The following is a 21,710-nucleotide window of genomic DNA, read 5'->3' on the forward strand; positions in this document are numbered from 1 at the left end:
CTGAAACACTGCCATAGAAATCCATACATCCACATGCTGTAGCCTACTGTTTGCGTAGGAAGCCCCATACGAGAGAGCGAGAAGAGACATAAAGGGAATAGAGCATTTGCATTTGCCCTCCAGACATACCACTGCGCTGTTACAAGATAGTAATTTTACTACATTCTCCATTCTAGTTCCCAATATATATTCCAACACCGAGAACCATTCATCATATATTAGCCTTCTTGCTCTCTCGCTCCTCTCTCTGTCTCTATATATCGCTCTCTATATGGATAGATCTATATCTAGATATATTTATATATCTATAGAGAGAGATCTGTCAGTCTCTCTCACGGAGGTCTATCACTTAAAGATGAGAAGACAAAACACGGACAAGGCTCAGATATGAGTCTGAAATGAGTTTACTTCGGAGGACACCTGTTTTGTGGAAGCCCCATGTCTGGGTCGGGAGGGTTTTGATACGTTTTGTGAGGTAAGAGTCTAGCGCCGCTGGCTGTCTGTTAATGCTTTACCGAGCGGCAGAAGGGGAGCAACAGAGGTCACAGGCTCTTCAAAGGCTGGGGCGCCACCGCTCTCACGGTCCACGCATTCCAATGTACTGTGTTAAGGTTGGGCAGCGAGGGGGTTGTTCTCAAGAGGCCCCAACACACACACACATCGTCTCGGTGTGCTGCTTGGTGTTGCTGTGGCAACAAAAACAAACGAGGAAAGATTTCCAGTGCACGGAGAAGGGACACACACACACACACACACACACACACACACACGGAGCTCCAGACTATCTGAGTTATACTGCACCTGGCCACCTTTAACCCCTCCAACACTAGATTACATGGGGAGCAGGTGAGGCTGCAGTGAGGCCCCTCTCTCAAAGGCCTCAATTGTACCTTTTAAAAGTAGTTTGTGTCATACATGCAAGTCCTTGTCATAAAACATGTGTGTGTGTGTGTGTACATGGTTTACTATCTCTATTAAACTAACATCTGGATATCAAGGTGGCTTGCTTTTCTAAGCAGTTGCTATATGGCCTGCCTCGTATGAGTTTTCCGATTTTCCTTCAAATGGTTATGGGATACTGGCACATTTTCTCTCCTCTCATTCTTGTCTCACCAATTTGACAAGTACCTCTCACCTCTCACCTCCAAACCCCCGATTTCCCACCTGAATCCAGATGATTGGATAATGTCAGGTGTCGAGTGTCTTAATGGCCTTTAGAGCTGGTAAATCTGATTCCCAGTCAGTAACCTGTGAAGAGGCCCGTCCTGTGATCCTCCTCCATTGTCTCTGTGTGGTTATTTGAATCATCTTGACTGACATTAGTCACTGATTAGGGAGGTGGACTGTGGAACAGGGTCAAGAACTCAAGGTGTTGGAGACTCCCTAAAAAAACACGGCACTTCAATACATCTACAACTGGATTTTTTAAAATTTAACTAGGCAAGTCGGTTAGGAACAAATTGTTATTTACAATGACGGCCTACCCCGGCCAAACCCTAACCCGGACGACGCTGAGCCAATTGTGCGTTGCCCTATAGGACTCCCAATCACGGCCGGTTGTGATACAGCCTGGAATCAAACCAGGGTCTGTAGTGACGCCTCTAGCACTGAGATGCAGTGGCTTAGAACGCTGCGCCACTCCGGAGCCCCCTTGGAAGTGACTTTTCGTAGCAGTTTAGGAGAGTTTATATTTGCTAACCTTAATCAAATCATAATCAAGCTCTATTTATATAGCACATTTCAGACATGAATGCAACGCAACACGCTTCACAGAAAAAAAACATTTGATAAATAACAATAAAAAATAAAAACAAACATTTACTACACAACAAACATCACAGGATAAAAACAAAAGTATAACAAAACCCCTTTTTCTAACCTTAACCTAATTCTCTTAACCTGCTGCGTAAGTTCTGCTAACCTGCTATGAAAAAGTAACTTCCGGTCGTAGCTGAATCGAAGTGGTGTGTTTTTAGGGAATCTCCAAGGTGTTGGTGAGAGGGAAATGGATTGTTTTTTTAATTAGTCAACCTCGACTGACACAGGGGCTTCAAAGCACAAAGCTGGATTTCTAGAATGTGACAGCATGTTTGCTTCACCGGTAATGTGCTGACAGATGTCTAAAGAGATGTTCTAACAAGATAATAAAACAACGTACCTCCCATGTTGCCAATGACGCTCTCAATAGGAAATATGGGCACTGCAACAGCCTTTTTATGAATCGGCCCCTATGGAGAACAAGTCTCAACATGTTCAGAGAATTGCAGGACTGCAGGCTAGTTGCTTTTACCTTGCAGGTGTTTGCAGACCTAATTCAAGATTCCCAGAATAGTTTCCCATTTGTCCAAATTGATCAACGTAAGCGAAAGGGCTTTTCATGTGTATTTATTTTCTACACAAGGCATTATTTGAATAACAATAGCCAAGCTAGCTACCTGCCAGTGCAGGTTTTGTTTACCAGATAGCTGGATAGCCCTGTGAAAAGCTTCCCTCTTACCTCGGAGGGGACAAATACTATTAAGTATTTTCTTTTAACAATGTGTATTCACCTCAACCATTATTATGTATTAGTTTGTTCAGCTGTGACTTTGTTTTGGACCCAAACCAGCCGTTTCGAGTTGTTTATTTCCCCTCACCAGCAGTATAATTTGCATGCGATGGCCCTTTCCCAGTTGTGAAGCCATCGCCTATGTTCTAGTTATGTTAACTAAGGCCCATCATTGTTTTTGCCCATATTGAAAAGGAATTAGCGTTCATTTCGTGTGTAAATCAGGTGCTGCACCTGAAGTGCATATTGTGTACCGCTGCCGACTAAAGAATAATGGATCTCTCTTTATCCCCGGGCTGAATGAAGTGTGGAATATAATATATGAATGTTATGCGTTTATTATGCATGGGCTGAAATATTAAGTACATTTTTTTGTTTATTCAATATCATATTCTCCCTCTAATATTTATATTAGTTTCTCACTTTTCGGGATGTCATTTGTCTGACTGCCCTAAGCAGAGCACTGATTATACAGAATATCCTATTCAAAGCAAGTTGTGATAAATACCTCCTGCCCAGTGATGGGGAAAGAACATTAGCGGTGCCACTGCTGCCATACCATGGGGTGGGGGGGGGGGTGGACTGCAACAAGTGAGGGGGTTGATTTGGTGGTATACAGCTATGACCGGAAAGTGACCTTTTCATAGCAGGTTAGGAGAATTTACACAGCAGGTTGGAATAATTAACATGGCAGGTTAGGGGAATTAGGTTAAGGTTAGTGAAAAACCTCTCTCAACCTGCTACGAAAAGTCACTTCCGGTCGTAGCTGTACTCCATCTAGTCACATCCGTGATTTCCCCTCCCTTTTCCTGCCTGGCTGCTGTGTATTCGCACCAATAATTGATGCGCTGCGCATACTGTTGATTGTTGGACTGCACCATTCGCCTCCTCACTGCCGGGGAAAATGTAATCTGAGCTCTACGCAGAAACTAGCGTTGTAAAGGCTCTGAAGAGGGCATGGCCCTCCCTTTTCTCCCCCAGCCACTCCTCCCCTTTCTCCCGAGTTGCAACTTCCCTTTTTTTTATCATCCCTCTCTCCTTGCTCATTATCCTGGCTCGTGCAGTCCTGTGGGGCAATCCGTAGTGAGAGCCTCCTAGCTACATCGTTCTGTATTTGAATCGTTACTGAGAAAAATCAATCGGCGTGGCACGGACGGAGCTATTCCACACCGAGAAATCTACAACACCTACCGTCAAGCACGCACGCCCATTCGGTGACGTGCTCGAGCATGTCCACATCAGAGATTGTCACGGATCTACCCGCGAGCACCCTGCCCTGCTCCCCTTTGCGCTGCGATTCTACCACTCTGACATATTGGGGATTCAACGATTCGCAGTGAAGGAATAGGAAACCACAGCCGGATTACCAAACATGGGTTTCTACGGCACTTTAAAGATGATTTTCTATAAAGTGAGTAGGCTTTCTACGTCTATATGCAGCATCATGCCGCACAATATTGCTGTCATATCGTTGCGTGATTGACATATTGACCAAGCGCCTGGGAAATAATTTTCTGGCAGTTGCGAATTGAATGGCTGAAAATGACGCGCCGCTGTATACATCAGCAGATTGTATGTGCAGGCACTGCAGAGGATGAACGGGAACAGCAGGGGAATTATGCGGGGCTCATATCATAGCCGATTTGATTAATATTTTAGAATGACTGAGAGAATCATACTGAGCACATCGGTCCTCGTTTTCATTATGACATTCAGGGTACAGGGATGTCGGCAACAGAATAAATACATATTGCTTATGAAATTCATTGGGTTTTATGTATAGGCCTATTGCATAATAATTACACGTGAGGTTTGCTGTCGTTTGAGCAATGAGCATTCATTCCTTTACCATGGATTATGCCCGTTGTTGAAAATGCGGTGACCCAGCCTATCTGCCCATCAATTAACTGCACTTGCGTGTCACACTGACCGTGTGAGCAGTGTGTTCCTTTGCATCACGGCACATTAACCAATAGGCTACAATGTTGCATTATTTACCCGCATAGAGTGCTTTAACATCAGAAGGAATGATTAGACTAGATACTTCGTTTTTTTTTTGTGTTTACGGAGGATGCAAAACCAGACCTATTCAGAATATGGGAATTTTCTTCCCATTTTCGCATAGAATATAACCTCCATTTCCAGGTTATAGTGAGCAATATGTTTATTTTTTTAATCATTACTTTTAGGTTAGCTTGTAGCTATTCTGTTTCCTATTTCAAACATGTCCCTTGGTCTGCCTATGTGTTATGCATCAGGCTATTACATATGCAGTTGTGGGCATCTTGTGTTGCCAAGTGACTCACTGCATAGTTACCTGTAGGCTATCTGATTTGTATCTGTTGAATTGCCTGTTGAAGAAGAGACTATATTCCTTACACTGTAGACTTCCTTGAGACTTCAAGCACAAATTATGAGTCACTGTGTCAGACTGCTGTGTATAAGGCAAAACAACCTTAAGACAGATTTTTATTCATCATAGTGTGTCATCCAGAAATGCACGCTTATTGTGGTGGAATGTTTCAAAGACTGGTGATGAGGTTGAAAGACTGCAAGTCGTTTACTGCAACCAACATCACAGCGTCTCTTAAAAGCGATTACGGTTTCAAGTGCGGATAACATTGACGAATGCGGTTGCTGATCCGCTTAATATCTTGGCTGTGTGGAAAGCGAGCCCTATTAGAGGAAATCAACCGGTATGAACTGAGCACACCGGAAAATCTGAATAACGTCTCTTACCGGGCAGCGGAACATCCCACACCTCCGGTGTCAGTGTACACCATTGGTTACCGTTAAACAGTTTCGGCACGTCCTCCCGAAACTACGAAAGGGAACGTGCAGCTGTTGATGATTTATAGTAGATCATATTATGTAAACAAATTGGGTAATCACTTCAAATTCATTTGCACAAAATCCAAGGAGAAAAGTGCTGGCTAGTCAAATTGACTGGGCTGCTGGGGTTTGGATGCATTTCAGGTTTTTAATTAGTGGGATTAAAATGTGGACTGTTTGTGTTCAGCCAGGCAAGGCGTTTCCCACCTCTATTCAGATAGGATTTAAAATATGATAATGAGCCTTTCTGTTTATTTATTCCATTTCAAGGGGTATCAAGTAGGAGGCTATAATTTCATACCTAAATTATATTTTTCTGTCATTCACTGTGAGCTCCTGTTGTAGCAAATTCTTCTCAGTGAGTAGCCGACTCTTCCTCTCATTTCATATTCTCTCACATTCAAGTCGTATAATTTCATGCCTAGATGCTCTTTCTCTGCCATCCTCTTAGCTGCTGTTATAGGGAGCGTGTTCTACTCTGAAGGGAAGGTAGTTCTCAGTGTTGTAAGAATTGTCTGTTTTAATTGTCTGTTTTCACAGGCACAGAGGGGGAGACTGGCTGCTTTTTCAAAGACTAATAGAAAATCCAGTTTGACTTTAATTTCTCTGAAGCAATCAGCCCTTTGCTATCTGTTCCGTGCAAATGGATATTACGGATGCCCCATCTCTTTCTAGTTATGTCCCAATTCTATTTGTTTCTCCAATGGAGATCTTGAAATGATTTCATGGCTGCTTGACATGGTAATTGAATAACTGTGGCGTGCACGGAGAACATTATTCCAATTAGTTAGATTTTAATAAGGTCTACATTTCAATGAGTAATAACACATTACAGTTGGTTTATCTGTCTTTTCAGCCCGACGGGGAGCTCATCTTTATTTTGTATATTATAAACTGGTTACCAACGTATTTAGTCAAAATAAATGTTTTGTCATACCCGTGGTATATGGTCAGTTTATAATAAGAGAATGATTTCCTCAGATCTTATGACGTACACTTTCATTCTCCCGCACTTTCATTCTCCCGCTGCTTTTCAAAATGTCCTTATCTCTCTATCCAGCTCTCCTCCTCCTTCTCACAGTTAGGGAGGTCAGAGGTGTGAGACAGAGTGACTGATTAGTAGCTGTCTACAAACAACATTCTCAGTCTCTCGTCTTGGGTTACCTTTTCCCACGGCTGAAACACAAGAGACTGGTTGTTGCACTCTAATGTGTTTTCAATGCCTGCACTTGGGAGATTCCCTCGTCAGCCACCACCCCATGTACCCCACACACACCCCTACTCTCCCTAGTACTTGAACTGCCATTGCAGTGAGGTCATTCCTTGGAGAACAAGGGATTGGGGTTCAGAATGAATCCCCTATCAAGCAGAGAATATCTTATAAAAACCAGAGAGAGAGAGAATTTTAACTAGATGGAAAACATATTGATGATAAATCTTCCGTTCTTCACCAACATTTGGAATGTTATTCGAGAATGATTTTATTTTTATCTACCATTTCTCTTCTATAATCCCTTTTCATTGCCTTCTCTGCATTGCATCCCATCAAAATCTCTTTTCAATGATTTCTGATTCATTTGTCTTGATCTGACCCGACTGTCTCGTCAACGCGCTGTGAACCATCCCAGTACGGGGCCCCTAATCAAAACCCAGCCAGCTCTTCACAAGAAAGAGAAACCAGAACCGCTTCCCTCAGCTCAGTTAGACCACCATACACACACTCGGCGCCAAATGATCTGGTGGAAATTCAACTCTAACCAATAGTCTTTATCAGTATCGTTGGTTGGTCCTCCAATCAACTAGGCTACATCCCCAGCTGTCAAATAATAGGGTGTTGGGTAGAAGTTAAACGTTCGTTGATTATCAGTTGAACTTTATTCAGGTAAAGGCAAAGTTGAAAAGTAGGTCTCCCCATACAGACCTCATTGCAGTTCTATAGCCACATTGCAGGCTAGTCTATATTATCTATTTTTCTGTGGCTCCAGAATTGGCAACAAATGAAATATTTTGCGTTCTTAACTTATCCTTGGCGTAGTTTCTGTCCGTCTCAGTGCATCTAGCTAGTGTTCCATGCATGTGCGAGTCCCGACGGTCAGAGTGCAGTGACATGAAGATATGAATAGTTAATAGGTATTCTTGGTCTGTTATTATAGTCTAGTGTTTGTGGTGGACATTGCGTCTATTTGGGTATAAAATAGGCAAAATCTCTGTTTATGTCATGATGAACCAGTCACAGACACTACCAAAGTGGAGTAAAGCAAACTCCACGTGAAAGAAAAGGCTTTGTCTTTTCGAAAAACCCTGTGCTCTTTCCTAACCGGGCGTTCAATTCACCAAGTGCATAAAAAGTACATCCCCAAAAATAGTTTTATTCAAATGTCATTTCGGCCTCGGTGTGTGAGTGGATACTGAGGCCTTTTGTTTGCTCCTGTTTAGATGTTCAGTATCCAGGCTCTACTATGCACCCACTGAGGCAGGAGAGGTTGTGGTGTGTGTGGTTTCCCTTGAACCACCCATGTATAAATCAAGCAATTCTAATCGAGTTATTCTTTCTAGCGAAGGGTGCAGTCATTGCCTGTCCTATAGCATATAGCTGCTCCCAAATGATTGTTTCAGTGAGTGTGTGTGTTCGTGTCCCCTGCTCTTTTTTGGAATCCCCCACGCCTGTCAGAGGCTCTCAGTATGGAATGCAACCTATTGGAGTGAAGCTCCTCAGTGTAAAAACCCTACCACACCTCAGCCCTGCCTTTCATTGGCTTTGGCTCATGGGGATCCTAATAAAAATAAATCATAAAATGTCTTTCAGTTAGAGCCAACCTCTACCACACCTCACCCTGTTATTTCTCTCAGCTAGAGCCAGCCTAGCCTGTGTTATGCAGCGCTATCATCTGCATTGAGAATGACTGAAACTTTTAAAAAAATAGTCTTTTTGTCTATATGCTGAATAAGTAGGGAACCTTCGGCTTCTTGCTCATCATTTTACGTTTGCTCACGTGGAAATGGTTGGTTCACGTGGCAAGGCAAGAGAACTATATCTACATTTGTTTTATTCTTGTGAGGATCGGTGCCGTGTGCACAAAAAGAACTACAGTTGTGTTCAAATAATTTTCTGAAGTAAACAGTCAGTGCTTTCCTGCTGTGAGCCTCAAAAGCATTCAAGTCAGCGTTTGTTTGCAGTACCAGTTATTCAACAACAAAATCGTTCTTTCCCTGTTCTCAAAGTGAGGCGCTGTTTCGTTCTCCTCAGGAGTACAGCTTGTAAATGTTAATGGCAGAGATGACTCATATCTTCTGTCTTTGAGGAGAAGTAATCTGGAGAGTGAGGCAGCAATTATCATTTACACTCTAGCCAGGTCTCATCTTTCACCAAATGCTAGGTTGCTGCAGGGAGGTTTTTTTAGTTTTGGGCCCTGTCATTATTTTCTTAGAGAGGGGTGCAAGAACGAAGGAACGTGCGCACGCACACAAGAGTGTACGTCTGTGGTGTCTGTCTCGCTCTACTGCCTCCTAACATCTCTTCTCCTTTCACCTCTCTTGTTTTGCAGATGAAGAGAAAGTTGGACCATGGCCCAGAGGTCCGATCTTTCCCTTCAGGAAAAAAGCCCTGCAAAGGCTCCGAGTATCCAAGGTAAAGAACTCCCCGTTCCCATCCCCCCCTACCCTGTTATCCAGTATCCAAGGTAAAGAACCCCTCGTTCCCATCTTCCCTACCCTGTTATCCAGTATCCAAGGTAAAGAACCCCCCGTTCCCATCTCCCCCTACCCTGTTATCCAGTATCCAAGGTAAAGAACCCCCCGTTCCCATCTCCCCTACCCTGTTATCAAGTATCCAAGGTAAAGAACCCCCCGTTCCCATCTCCCCTACCCTGTTATCCAGTATCCAAGGTAAAGAACCCCCCGTTCCCATCTTCCCTACCCTGTTATCCAGTATCCAAGGTAAAGAACCCCCCGTTCCCATCTCCCCTACCCTGTTATCCAGTATCCAAGGTAAAGAACCCCCCCGTTCCCATCTCCCCTACCCTGTTATCCAGTATCCAAGGTAAAGAACCCCCCCGTTCCCATCTCCCCCTACCCTGTTATCCAGTATCCAAGGTAAAGAACCCCCCGTTCCCATCCGCCCTACCCTGTTATCCAGTATCCAAGGTAAAGAACCCCCCGTTCCCATCTCCCCTACCCTGTTATCCAGTATCCAAGGTTAAGAACCCCTCGTTCCCATCTCCCCTACCCTGTTATCCAGTATCCAAGGTAAAGAACCCCCCGTTCCCATCTCCCCTACCCTGTTATCCAGTATCCAAGGTTAAGAACCCCTCGTTCCCATCTCCCCTACCCTGTTATCCAGTATCCAAGGTAAAGAACCCCCCGTTCCCATCTCCCCTACCCTGTTATCCAGTATCCAAGGTAAAGAACCAACCCCCTGTTCCTACCATTTAACCAATAGATTTAGTCTTCCTACCCAGTAGACCAGCAATGCAAATGGTAAAGAAACCCTGACCCTTTTCTGTTGTATCACAGACAGGATCCAGCAGGCAGCCCCAGTTGTCCCTGTAAGTCAGAATATGATGTGGTTATTCACACTAAGACATAATCCTCATAAGAAGTGCTCACCGCAGCGTGTTCTTTGCCCATTAAAGTGTACTTCATGCCTTCCTGAGGATCCTGACTAAGCACTGCTGCCTCACTCATTGGCACCACTGTGCTGCTACTGCAGCCTTGTAATTGCCACACGTTGGTCTAGCTCTCAATCCCATTAAAAATAAACCCATTGTGAAACAGACCTCACTCTCTTACCACATACTTCTGTCGCTAAGCAGAACGGCGTGAGGAACTGCTAAATGGTTGGTTTGGCGTTTGGCTAGTACCGAATGAGCGCACGGCTCGTGGCTTCCCTTTGGGTGGGTGGGTGGGGTGGGGGGGGGGGGGGGGGGGTGGTTGACATTTAGCAACGGAACATTTGATTGAACGTTTCTTAATTGACGTTCAGGTAGTACCTTCCCGTTTCATGCCTAGTGAATACGACCTTGGTTTCAGTTCAATTCCAGAGAAACTGTTGCATTGAGAAGAGAGCAGGGTGTATTCACTAGGAAGCAAACTAAATCAAACGGGTAGGAACCTACCTGAATTTGCCCAATAGATCACTCTGTTTGCATTGCAAAATGGTTTGCTACGGTGTGCACTAAGAATACACCCCAGCTATAGAAACCCAGTTAATCTCCTCTTGGCAGAGACCCAGGGTTGTTTCTCTCATTAATATCTGTTGTTTGCTTCTCCATCCAACTTTTGTACTCCTTCTCACTGCTGTTGTAATTAGTGAGCGGAGCGGAAGATAACTGCAGAAGCTGATAGTGCTGCAGCACCTGCGCTTTGCCCGCTTTTGAAACTATTCATAATGACCTCCGTGTTCCTCGCTATCAATATAACCCTTGTGCTTCTCCTCAGGAGAACAGGAGAAATAGGTTTTCTTCAGTGTAGAGTCTGGTTATCTTTTTCTTGTGGGAAGGGGGGAAAAATCCTGCGTTCTTACTCTCTCCCTCGCCATCTCTCCATATTTCTCCCCACAGTGCTACAGGGCTGGTCCCCTACCCAGCCACCCCCACCACGTTTGGGCACATCAGGACAGCTAATGGTCAGGGGCAGCAGAGGCGGCGTATCACCTCTATCCCTTCTCCCACAGGACTCCAGGAATGGCTCCGGACATTTCAGGTGAGATAGTTCCCACTTACCACCTCCAATGTCTTCCTGTCACGTCCATCCTCCCCTTCCTAGTGGCCATTTGGCCTCTGCTCCCTGAGGAGTGATGGTTCTAACTAAGTAGCTAATTAAGTAGGTAATTCCTAGTTCCTCCAGAGTTCCTCCCAACTTCTTTGTTACATATGTCTCCCCCCCCCCTTAAGTGTCTTCCTTCGAAGCCCTGGAGCGAGAGCTCATCAAAAGCTGATGTTGCGCCCAATCAATGTTTACTCAAGCCTTGAAGATAATTGCTGCCTTGATGTTTTGGCCCTCACCTTACCATATGCACTGTAGCATGGGATAGGAATTAGCCTACCTGTTTAGAATACAGGCTCCAATATTGTATTTGTGCAGCCAACGCCCGATGTGTACTATGTCAACAGTTGAACAGATGTGATCTTTGTTCAGGTTATCCTTTCAAAGCCATTTTAGGCCAGTCAGCTTCGTATGACTTATTAACTTATGGTCGAGTTCTAAAGTCACAGCCAATAGTCAACAGAGATATCCTTATGCCTTTCAGGTACTTCCTGTAGTGCCTCAGGTCAGAAGGAGTTTATTATATAGGGAATAGGGTGCCATTTCAGGCACGGCCGTAATGTTCCTTCTCTGCTTTTTTGATAGGGCAACAAATGCCTTGTGTTGAGGCAACTCCATAATGATGACTAGTGCTCAGACATCTGAGATTTGTTTCCAGCATTTTGTTAATATCAAATTCATCGTCAGTAAGCACCCCTTTCATCCGAAATGGGAACAATGCTGGGTTTATTTACATTTACATTTTTTTACATTTTAGTCATTTAGCAGACGCTCTTATCCAGAGCGACTTACAGTAGAGTGCATACATTTTATCACATTTTACATACTGAGACAAGGATATCCCTACCGGCCAAACCCTCCCTAACCCGGACGACGCTATGCCAATTGTGCGTCGCCCCACGGACCTCCCGGTTGCGGCCGGCTGCGACAGAGCCTGGGCGCGAACCCAGAGACTCTGGTGGCGCAGCTAGCACTGCATCGCAGTTAGACCACTGCGCCACCCGGGAGGTATTTGACTTGGCAACCAACTCGCTGTAATGCTGCTACCTTCTTCGCTAAAGTTTTTTACAGCAGGCTTTGTGCCTGTATTGACTTTGACAGTCATAAAGGCCAAGTCTTTGAGGAAATAAACAGGAAAGAAATTAGAGCTTTAGCTCTGTCTTCAAAGCATTTGAAGGTAATGGCTGCATAACCGCAACTAAATGTCAAGAAATATTTTATTCGAAAAAATGCCAATTAGCTAATAACATTCCTGTCGGCAACATCCTTCTGCTAATATTGCGGTGATTAACTTTCTTCACGTCGCTGTTTGGTGAATAAACCAGTTTACTTGTATTGTGAAATGTAATCCCATCCTGTACCGATTTACAGCCACAGAAGCCAGACTGCAGCATAGAGATGTCAGGCCAAGTTCATTAACAATAACAATAAGTCAATAAGTCTTACTTACTTTACTGTAAGTCTTACTTCAGAATGTGAAAATTCCGCAGCTGTTTAGAACAATGTTGCGTTCAAGGTCGGTCTTTTCCGCTCTGTTTACTTCTGCAACAACTACCTCTAAGATCAGTAACCTGTCTCTCCGGGACATGGCACGGCATCAAACAATTCAGTCAGACATCCGTTGTCAAATATTGTAACACTGCATTTATCGCTTAATCGTTCCCAAAAACCACTAATCCTGTGAAATAGCTTGTCCATGTGAGAACTCGCCCTCTGTGTGTGGGTTTATGACAGAGCGTGAGAGAGAGACTATTGACGTAGTTCACCTGCTATGGCCCCATTTTTGCCTTTCGTCTGACAGCTTGTATTAGACGCTGCTAAACCCACAACGTGCGTTCTGTACATTCCTCTCTCTCCTGTCCTGGCATGCTCAGACCCTTTTGTGCTTCCTGTGGAGTGAGAGAGAAATTCAATCAATCCTCTTTACGAGGTTTGAAAGAAACATGGTGTTATGTCGTCTGGTTGAAAACCAGGGTTGACTGACCCATGCTTTGTAAGCAGTGCCTTCATTCGGTGCGTTACCCGCCAAGCATAAGCAAGCTTTGTAGCTAGCGGGGTTTCTACCCAGAAAGCTAATTCCCAGAGGCATAACCAATGGGTGTTAAGTCGCCTGCCAGCCAGCGCTGAGTAACCACTCAGTAATCCAACCCTTTACCCTGGTTCGAGGAGTACTGCTTTGAACCCAACTCCCTGATTACCTTCCTAACTACCAGCACAGCCAGCTCCTCTGGTGGCGTCAGTCTAACTGCCAAATTACCGATGCTTTACATGCCCAATGCTTTCCATCCTCCATGCCTCCCTCCATCCTTCTCTCTTATAATCACTGTGTTACATTTGAGCGCTCTCCCAAAGGAAAACGACGTTGGCCCCAGCACCTAGACACTTGGTCTAGTTACAACTACAGCCCTTGCTAGCTAAGCTCAACAGTTTGGCTTTGAGCTTCAGGCTGTGAGCGGTGCTGAATATTCAGCTAGGAGAAATCCCCCACGGAGCATAGCTAGGTAATAACAGTGCTGATGAAGGCCAGGCGCTTGATGTGGAAATGGCCTTTTAATGTGCCTGTTGCCAGTGTAGTTAGCGGCGAGGTGCCTTGGGCTAACTGGCTTCTGTTCAGGGAATGTGTTATTCACTTGCGTACACATGACCAAATGTATGTGGACACCTGCTCGTCGAACATCTCATTCCAAAATCATGGGCATTAATGTGGAGTTGGTCCCCCCTTTGCTGCTATAACAGCCTCCACCCATCTGGGAAGGCTTTCCACTAGATGTCGGAACATTGCTGCGGGGACTTGCTTCCATTTAGCCACAACAGCATTCGTGAGGTCGGGCACTGATGTGAGCGATTAGGCTTGGCTCGCAGTCGGCGTTCCAATTCATCCCAAAGGTGTTCGATGAGGTTGAGGTCAGGGCTCTGTGCAGGCCAGTCAAATTCTTCCACATCGATCTCGACAAACCACTTCTCTATGGCCCTCTTTGTCATGCTGAAACAGGAAAGGGCCTTCCCTCAAACTGCCACAAAGTTGGAAGCACAGAATGGTCTAGAATGTCATTGTATGCTGTAGTGTTAAGATATCCCTTCACTGGAACTAAGAGGCCTACCCCAAACCATGAAAAACAGCCCCAGACCATTATTCCTCCTCCACCAAACTTTACAGTTGGCACTAGGCATTGGGGCAGGTGGTGCTCTCCTGGCATCTTCCAAACCCAGATTTGTCTGTCGGACTGCCAGATAGTGAAGTGTGATTCATCACTCCAGAAAACGCGCTTCCACTGCTCCAGAGTCCAATGGCAGCAAACTTTACACCACTCCAGCCGACGCTTGGCATTGAGCATTGTGATCTTAGGCTCGTGTGCAGCTGCCCGGCCATGGAAACCCATTTCATGAAGCTCCCGACAAACAGTTTTTGGGCTGACGTTACTTCCAGAGGCAGTTTGGAACTAGGTAGTGAGTGTTGCAACCAAGGACAGACTATTTTTACACACTACGTGCTTCATCACTCGGCGGTCCCGTTCTATGAGCTTGTGTGGCCTACCACTTTGTGGCTAAGCCGTTGTTGCTCCTAGATGTTTCCAATTCACAATAACAGAACTTACAGTTGACTGAGGCAGTTCTGGCAGGGCAGAAATTTGACGAACTGACTTGTTGGGAAGGTGACATCCTATGACAATGTGCCACGTTAAAAGTCACAGCTCTTCAGTCAGGCCATTCTAATGCCAGTGTTTGTCTATGGAGATTGCATGGCTGTGTTCTCAATTTTATACACCTGTCAGCAACGGGTGTGGCTGAAATAGCCGAATCCACTCATTTGAAGGGGCGTCCATATACTTTTGTATATTTAGTGTATGCATTGGCACACAAATATTCACACTTCTACACCTATGCAAATTGGCTTCAAACACTTTTACATTCCACCACACTTCCAGTAAGCACCCTTGTATGCCAATACAACGTAACACACACTAAAAACAACTACTTTTACAATCAAGTGCCATCAACACAACCAACACATAAAGTCCTCTCCATGTACTTCTCTCCTGACTGGTCCTGTGTATTCCACAGCTGTAGTGTACCATCGACACATCCCATCTAACCCTACTCTCCCTTGTCCTCCTGTGTGTTTTTCAGAGCTGGAGTGGCCCAGAGAAGCTGATGGCGCTGGATGAGTTAATCGATAGCTGTGAGCCCACGCATGTCAAACACATGATGCAGGTCATTGAGCCGCAGTTCCAACGCGACTTCATCTCCCTGCTGCCCAAAGAGGTGACAACCCCTTTATAGCTCTTTCGAACCCCTTCCTCCTCCCTCTCCAACCCCTTCCTCCTCCCTCTCCAACCCCTTCCTCCTCCCTCTCCAACCCCTTCCTCCTCCCTCTCTCTTTCTAACCCCTTCCTCCTCCCTCTCTCTTTCTAATCCCTTCCTCCCCCCTCTCTAACCCCTTCCTCCTCCCTCTCTCTTTCTAACCCCTTCCTCCTCCCTCTCTCTTTCTAACCCCTTCCTCCTCCCTCTCTCTTTCTAACCCCTTCCTCCTCCCTCTCTCTTTCTAACCCCTTCCTCCTCCCTCTCTCTTTCTAACCCCTTCCTCCTCCCTCTCTCTTTCTAACCCCTTCCTCCTCCCTCTCTCTTTCTAACCCCTTCCTCCTCCCTCTCCAACCCCTTCCTCCTCCCTCTCCAACCCCTTCCTCCTCCCTCTCCAACCCCTTCCTCCTCCCTCTCCAACCCCTTCCTCCTCCCTCTCCAACCCCTTCCTCCTCCCTCTCCAACCCCTTCCTCCTCCCTCTCTCTTTCTAGCCCCTTCCTCCTCCCTCTCTCTATCTAGCCCCTTCCTCCTCCCTCTCTAGCCCCTTCCTCCTCCCTCTCTAGCCCCTTCCTCCTCCCTCTCTAGCCCCTTCCTCCTCCCTCTCTAGCCCCTTCCTCCTCCCTCTCTAGCCCCTTCCTCCTCCCTCTCTAGCCCCTTCCTCCTCCCTCTCTAGCCCCTTCCTCCTCCCTCTCTAGCCCCTTCCTCCTCCCTCTCTCTTTCTAACCCCTTTCTCCTCCCTCTCTCTTTGTAACCCCTTTCTCCTCCTCCCTCTCTCTTTCTAACCCCTTTCTCCTCCTCCCTCTCTCTTTCTAACCCCTTTCTCCTCCTCCCTCTCTCTTTCTAACCCCTTTCTCCTCCTCCCTCTCTCTTTCTAACCCCTTTCTCCTCCCCTCTCTCTTTGTAACCCCTTTCTCCTCCCCTCTCTCTTTGTAACCCCTTCCTCCTCCCTCTCTCTTTGTAACCCCTTCTTTCTCCTCCCTCTCTCTTTCTAACGCCTCTCTACCCACTTGCTTTTCTACCTCCTAAAGAAGTGAGAACCACCTCTTTAACTCCCCCAACTGCACTCTCCCATCCATCCATCCATCCCTGTTGCCCAGAGCTGAAAACTGAAAGCTCCCTGAGCTGTCTTCTTATCTCCACTTAACTCATTGGAAATGGCCTTAATGGCACCTTTCAGTGGGTGTGTCACCCTTTGCTCAAACAGATGACTAATAACACCAGGCCAATGTGTCTCTGTTCAGGACTCGATGCTCTCAGGGGATCTATCTGGTGTCCTCAGAGAGGTCCTTAACAGAGTGGCTGTCTCAGTCTGGCACCTGCCTCCTGTCTGTCAGGTGTGAGGGAGGTCTGGACGGGGAGGGGAAGAGGGGAGAGAAAGGCAAGGTGTGGAATCGTCTGTAATGGGGGAGGGAGGGAGTGAAGGGAGATGTGTGGGAAGTAGTCTGTAATGGGGGAGGGAATGAGTGAAGGGAGATGTGTGGGAAGTAGTCTGTAATGGGGGAGGGAGTGAGTGAAGGGAGATGTGTGGGAAGTAGTCTGTAATGGGGGAGGGAGGGAGGGAGTGAAGGGAGATGTGTGGGAAGTAGTCTGTAATGTTCCATAAATGCTCTAAATAGCCTCCCCTCAGCTTGCTTCAGTGGCCAAGCCCCTTCAGACTGTTTGTTTAGCAGAGGTTGGTGCATGAGGCAACCTGTCTTGCTCCCTGTCACTGTTACCTTGTTTAGCAGAGGTTGGTGCCTCAGGCAGCCTGTCTTGCTCCCTGTCACTGTTACCTTGTTTAGCAGAGGTTGGTGCCTCAGGCAGCCTGTCTTGCTCCCTCTCACTGTTACCTTGTTTAGCAGAGGTTGGAGCCTCAGGCAGCCTGTCTTGCTCCCTGTCACTGTTACCTTGTTTAGCAGAGGTTGGAGCCTCAGGCAGCCTGTCTTGCTCCCTGTCACTGTTACCTTGTTTAGCAGAGGTTGGTGCCTCAGGCAACCTATCTTGCTCCCTGTCACTGTTACCTTGTTTAGCAGAGGTTGGAGCCTCAGGCAGCCTGTCTTGCTCCCTGTCACTGTTACCTTGTTTAGCAGAGGTTGGAGCCTCAGGCAGCCTGTCTTGCTCCCTGTCACTGTTACCTTGTTTAGCAGAGGTTGGAGCCTCAGGCAGCCTGTCTTGCTCCCTGTCACTGTTACCTTGTTTAGCAGAGGTTGGAGCCTCAGGCAGCCTGTCTTGCTCCCTGTCACTGTTACCTTGTTTAGCAGAGGTTGGAGCCTCAGGCAGCCTGTCTTGCTCCCTGTCACTGTTACCTTGTTTAGCAGAGGTTGGAGCCTCAGGCAACCTGTCTTGCTCCCTGTCACTGTTACCTTGTTTAGCAGAGGTTGGAGCCTCAGGCAACCTGTCTTGCTCCCTCTCACTGTTACCTTGTTTAGCAGAGGTTGGAGCCTCAGGCAGCCTGTCTTGCTCCCTGTCACGGTTACCTTGTTTAGCAGAGGTTGGTGCCTCAGGCAGCCTGTCTTGCTCCCTGTCACTGTTACTTGTTTCTTCCCATTTAGCTGTTTCTGCTTTGCTTCCCATTTGTTCTCTCTTTTCTCTCTCCTCTATTTTCGCTCTCTCCTTCTCTCTTTTCTCCTTCTCTCTTTTCTCCTTCTCTCTTTTGTCCCTCCTCTCTTTTCCCCTCGTTTTTTGCGCTCTCCTCCTCTCTTTTCTCCTCTTTTCTCTTTTCTCCTCTCTTTTCTCCTCTCTCTCCTCCTCTCTTTTCTCCTCTCTTTTCTCCTCTCTCCTCCTCTCTTTTCTCTGTCCTCTTTTCTCCTATTTTTTCGCTCTCTCCTCCTCTATTTTCTCTCTCCTCTCTTTTCTCCTCTCTTTTCTCTCTCCTCTCTTTTCTCCCCTTTTTTGCTCTCTTTTTTGCTCTCTCTTTTCTCCTCTCTTTTTCTTTCTCTACTCTCTTTTCTCCTGCTCTTTTCGCTCTCTCCTCCTCTCTTTTCTCTCTCTCTCCTTCTCTCTTTTCTCTCTCTCTCCTTCTCTCTTTTCTCCTTCTCTCTTTTCTCCTTCTCTCTTTTCTCCTCTCTTTTTTTGCTTCTCTTTTTTCGCTCCTCTTTTTTCTCTCCTCTCTTTTCTCTCCTCTTTTCTCCTCTTCTCTCCTCTTTTCTCCTCTTCTCTCTTTTCTCCTCCTTTTCTCTCTCCTCTCTTTTCTCCTCTTTTCTCCTTCTCTCCTCTTTTCTCCTCTTCTCTCTTTTCTCCTCCTTTTCTCTCTCCTCTCTTTTCTCCTCTTTTCTCCTTCTCTCCTCTTTTCTCCTCTTATCTCTTTTCTCCTCCTTTTCTCTCTCCTCTCTTTTCTCCTCTTTTCTCTTTTTTCGCTCCTCTCTTTTTGTCCTCTTTTTTTGCTCTCTCTTCTCTTCTCTTTTTCTCTCTTTTCTCTTGCTCCTTTCTCTCTCACTCTTTTTCTCCCACTCTCTCGTTTCTCTCTCGCCGTTTTTTTCTCTTCTCTCGCTCTTCTCTGTTTTCTCTCTGTCTCTCAGGCGGGAGTGTGATAGGGTGTGGTAGGCACTAGGCAGAGTAAAGAAGCTCCAACAGAACAAACCCTGGGGGCAGTTCAGTGGTATCCATATATGGATGAGACTGAGACATGTAGTAAGACGAAGACACCCTGTAGTACCCTGTTATGTAACCAACTCAATACACAATCAGTGGTTCTGCTGTGCTGCATCGATGAAACACTTTCAAACGCTCTCAATTGCTCTGGATCGTCAATAATGGCTTGGGGATGAGGTATGTTTGAGTTGTAGAGCACTGCTATTGAATTATAGAGCACTGGTATTTTAGGAGGTGTGGTGTTGGTCAACTAGACCCAGACCACCCACTCAACCACGGCAACGCCCTTACGCTGTAAAATAACCTTCTCTCTCTCCTTCCCTCCATCCTTCCTCTCCTCCGTCAGTTGGCCCTGTACGTGCTGTCGTTCCTTGAGCCCAAGGACCTGCTGCAGGCCGCTCAGACCTGTCGTTACTGGCGGATCCTGGCTGAGGACAACCTCCTCTGGAGGGAGAAGTGCCGGGAGGAGGGTCAGTCTAGACGCACTTAGCCAATTGGAATCACTGAACTTGTATACGGGCATGACAGGCACAAGTACTGGCCAAAAGGAACATGCTGCAGTAGTTTCAGACCATGATTGACACCAACATTGACCAATGTGATCAATCTTGAACAATGGTCAGACTAGATTGACAATGGCCTGAGCAAATGGTAGATATTCTGCTTTCTGACGCAGTCTCGGACTGACACTGCTCCTCTCCTCTCATCTCTTCACAAGCAGGCATTGATGAGCCTCTAGCCTTCAAGAAGAGGAAAATCACCAAGCCGGGCTTCACCCACAGCCCCTGGAAGTGTGCGTACATCAGACAGCATAGGATAGACACCAACTGGAGGAGAGGAGACCTCCGATCACCCAAGGTAGACATTTTGTCTTTGCTTCCCCTTATTCTCAACATTTTATATAATTAAACAATAAGGCACCTTGGGGGTTTGTGGTATACGTCCAATATACCACGGCTAAAGGCTGTTCTTAGGCACAACACAACGCGGAGTGCCGGGATACAGGCCTTAGCCGTTGTATATTGGCCATATACCACAAACCCCCAAGGTGCCTTATTGCTACTATAAACTGATTACTAATGTAAAAATACATGTTTTGTCATACCTGTGGTATGCAGTCTGATATACCACAGCTGTCAGCCAATCAACATTTAGGGCTCAAACCACCCAGTTTATAATATAGATCATTTTATTTGCGTTCATCAGTAGCCCACAGTATTTAATTCTCTTTCAGTTCTCAACTTTGGAGTTGGTGGTTTTGTATAAAACTTAGAATCTAAAGCCTTTCTTCGTTCCTTATTAGACGGTTTCATTATATCTGAACACTCCCTTGAGACTCGTATGGATTTTATATAAAGCGGCTTTGAATTAGATCAGGCGTCCAAGTCGATAAGGCTCTTATGCTGGGTTTTATTGGAAGCCGGTGGGTCAGTTCTCAACCTCTCCTAAAGGAGATTTTGGTAATTGCAGTTCTTATAGATAGTTTTTTTTATGGTAGTTATTCTCTAGAGCTCGACATGACCTCAATTCTACTTCTACATCAAACTGCTGTTTCTTGAGTGTTTCGGGCCTCTCCTGTTTTCAGAGTTTAAATTGAGCTTGACTAGCAAGGGAGAGTAATATGCCTCGTATGGCTAATTTAGCCAATTTCAAAAAGCCCTCAGTTCCTTTTGTGACTAGAAGGAATGGCTGGCGTAACCATGGTTACCGCGCTTGCTCTTCACTCCCCTGCGTCCGTCTGTAACGCGCGCTGTCATTCGCCGAGTCGGCAGTTCTGTGACCCCCGTGTCCATCAGCTGAGTTTACACACACATACACTCAAGTCTTTTTTGAACTGGGGTCTCTGTACACCTGCAAAGCGCCGTCGTGACATTTACCTCAAGTCTTTGGTGTCTGGAGAAATACAGCCTTGTCATTGTTCCTGTTTGGTTCTTGACATTTTATCTTATTCTCCCTCATTCCGTCCTCTCCTTCTCCGCTGTATCCCTCTCTCTTCCTGTTCTCTCCATCCCTCCCTCCCTACCTGTCATCCATCTCTCTCTCCTTCCCTCCCTCTTCTCCTCTCCATCCCTCCGTCCTCTCCAGGTGCTTAAGGGTCATGATGACCATGTCATCACCTGCCTCCAGTTCTGTGGTAACCGCATCGTCAGCGGCTCTGATGACAACTCGCTCAAGGTCTGGTCGGCTGTCACAGGAAAGGTAAGACTGTCACTCATCCCTCGCTCTCCAACCCCCACATTGAAACTGGTCCAAACCTTTTTGACTACAGAATGTAGAAAATCGCCATTGTCTCAGTTGTAGATTGGTATAGTTTGGTTCCGGAGATTATGAATAGGAGTTTAAAAAGCGATAAAGTGTCACTAAGTCTCATTGGTTGTTCCATCCCACTGCATCTCAGTGTTATGTGGAATGCATACGCATTGTAATGAGTTCCTATTCTGAAGGAACTCATTACAGCTCGTGTATTTCTCATTACCGTCTCATTGATCTGTAATGAAGCATGTTAGCAGGAAGTCAGTCCACATGCTATGGCAGCTCTTTTTTTTTTTTTTTTTTTTTTACCAGGTAAGTTGACTGAGAACACGTTCTCATTTGCAGCAACGACCTGGGGAATAGTTACAGGGGAGAGGAGGGGGATGAATGAGCTCTTTAAATGACTTAGTGTGTCTTCACTCAATACCTCAGATTCACGATCAA

The 21,710-nt window shown here is 46.0% G+C and overlaps 1 protein-coding gene across 6 annotated transcripts in view; it reads left to right on the plus strand.

Annotated features, from left to right (window-relative positions):
• Positions 1–21,710, plus strand: part of LOC129841302 (F-box/WD repeat-containing protein 7) — a 178,217-nt gene that overhangs the window by 139,648 nt on the left and 16,859 nt on the right. For 2 of the 6 annotated variants that reach the window (XM_055909506.1, XM_055909508.1), the window contains 6 exons: positions 8,926–9,008; positions 10,939–11,080; positions 15,272–15,406; positions 19,360–19,483; positions 19,732–19,871; positions 21,099–21,212. In XM_055909506.1, coding sequence (XP_055765481.1) covers positions 8,926–9,008; positions 10,939–11,080; positions 15,272–15,406; positions 19,360–19,483; positions 19,732–19,871; positions 21,099–21,212 — 738 coding nt within the window. Of the gene's footprint in view, positions 1–3,485; positions 3,960–8,925; positions 9,009–10,938; positions 11,081–15,271; positions 15,407–19,359; positions 19,484–19,731; positions 19,872–21,098; positions 21,213–21,710 lie in introns of those variants that run through there. The other 4 variants (XM_055909505.1, XM_055909509.1, XM_055909511.1 and 1 more) reach the window with 3 other exon arrangements.

This window comes from Salvelinus fontinalis, chromosome 42, assembly GCF_029448725.1.
Source record: "Salvelinus fontinalis isolate EN_2023a chromosome 42, ASM2944872v1, whole genome shotgun sequence".
NCBI lineage: Eukaryota > Metazoa > Chordata > Actinopteri > Salmoniformes > Salmonidae > Salvelinus > Salvelinus fontinalis.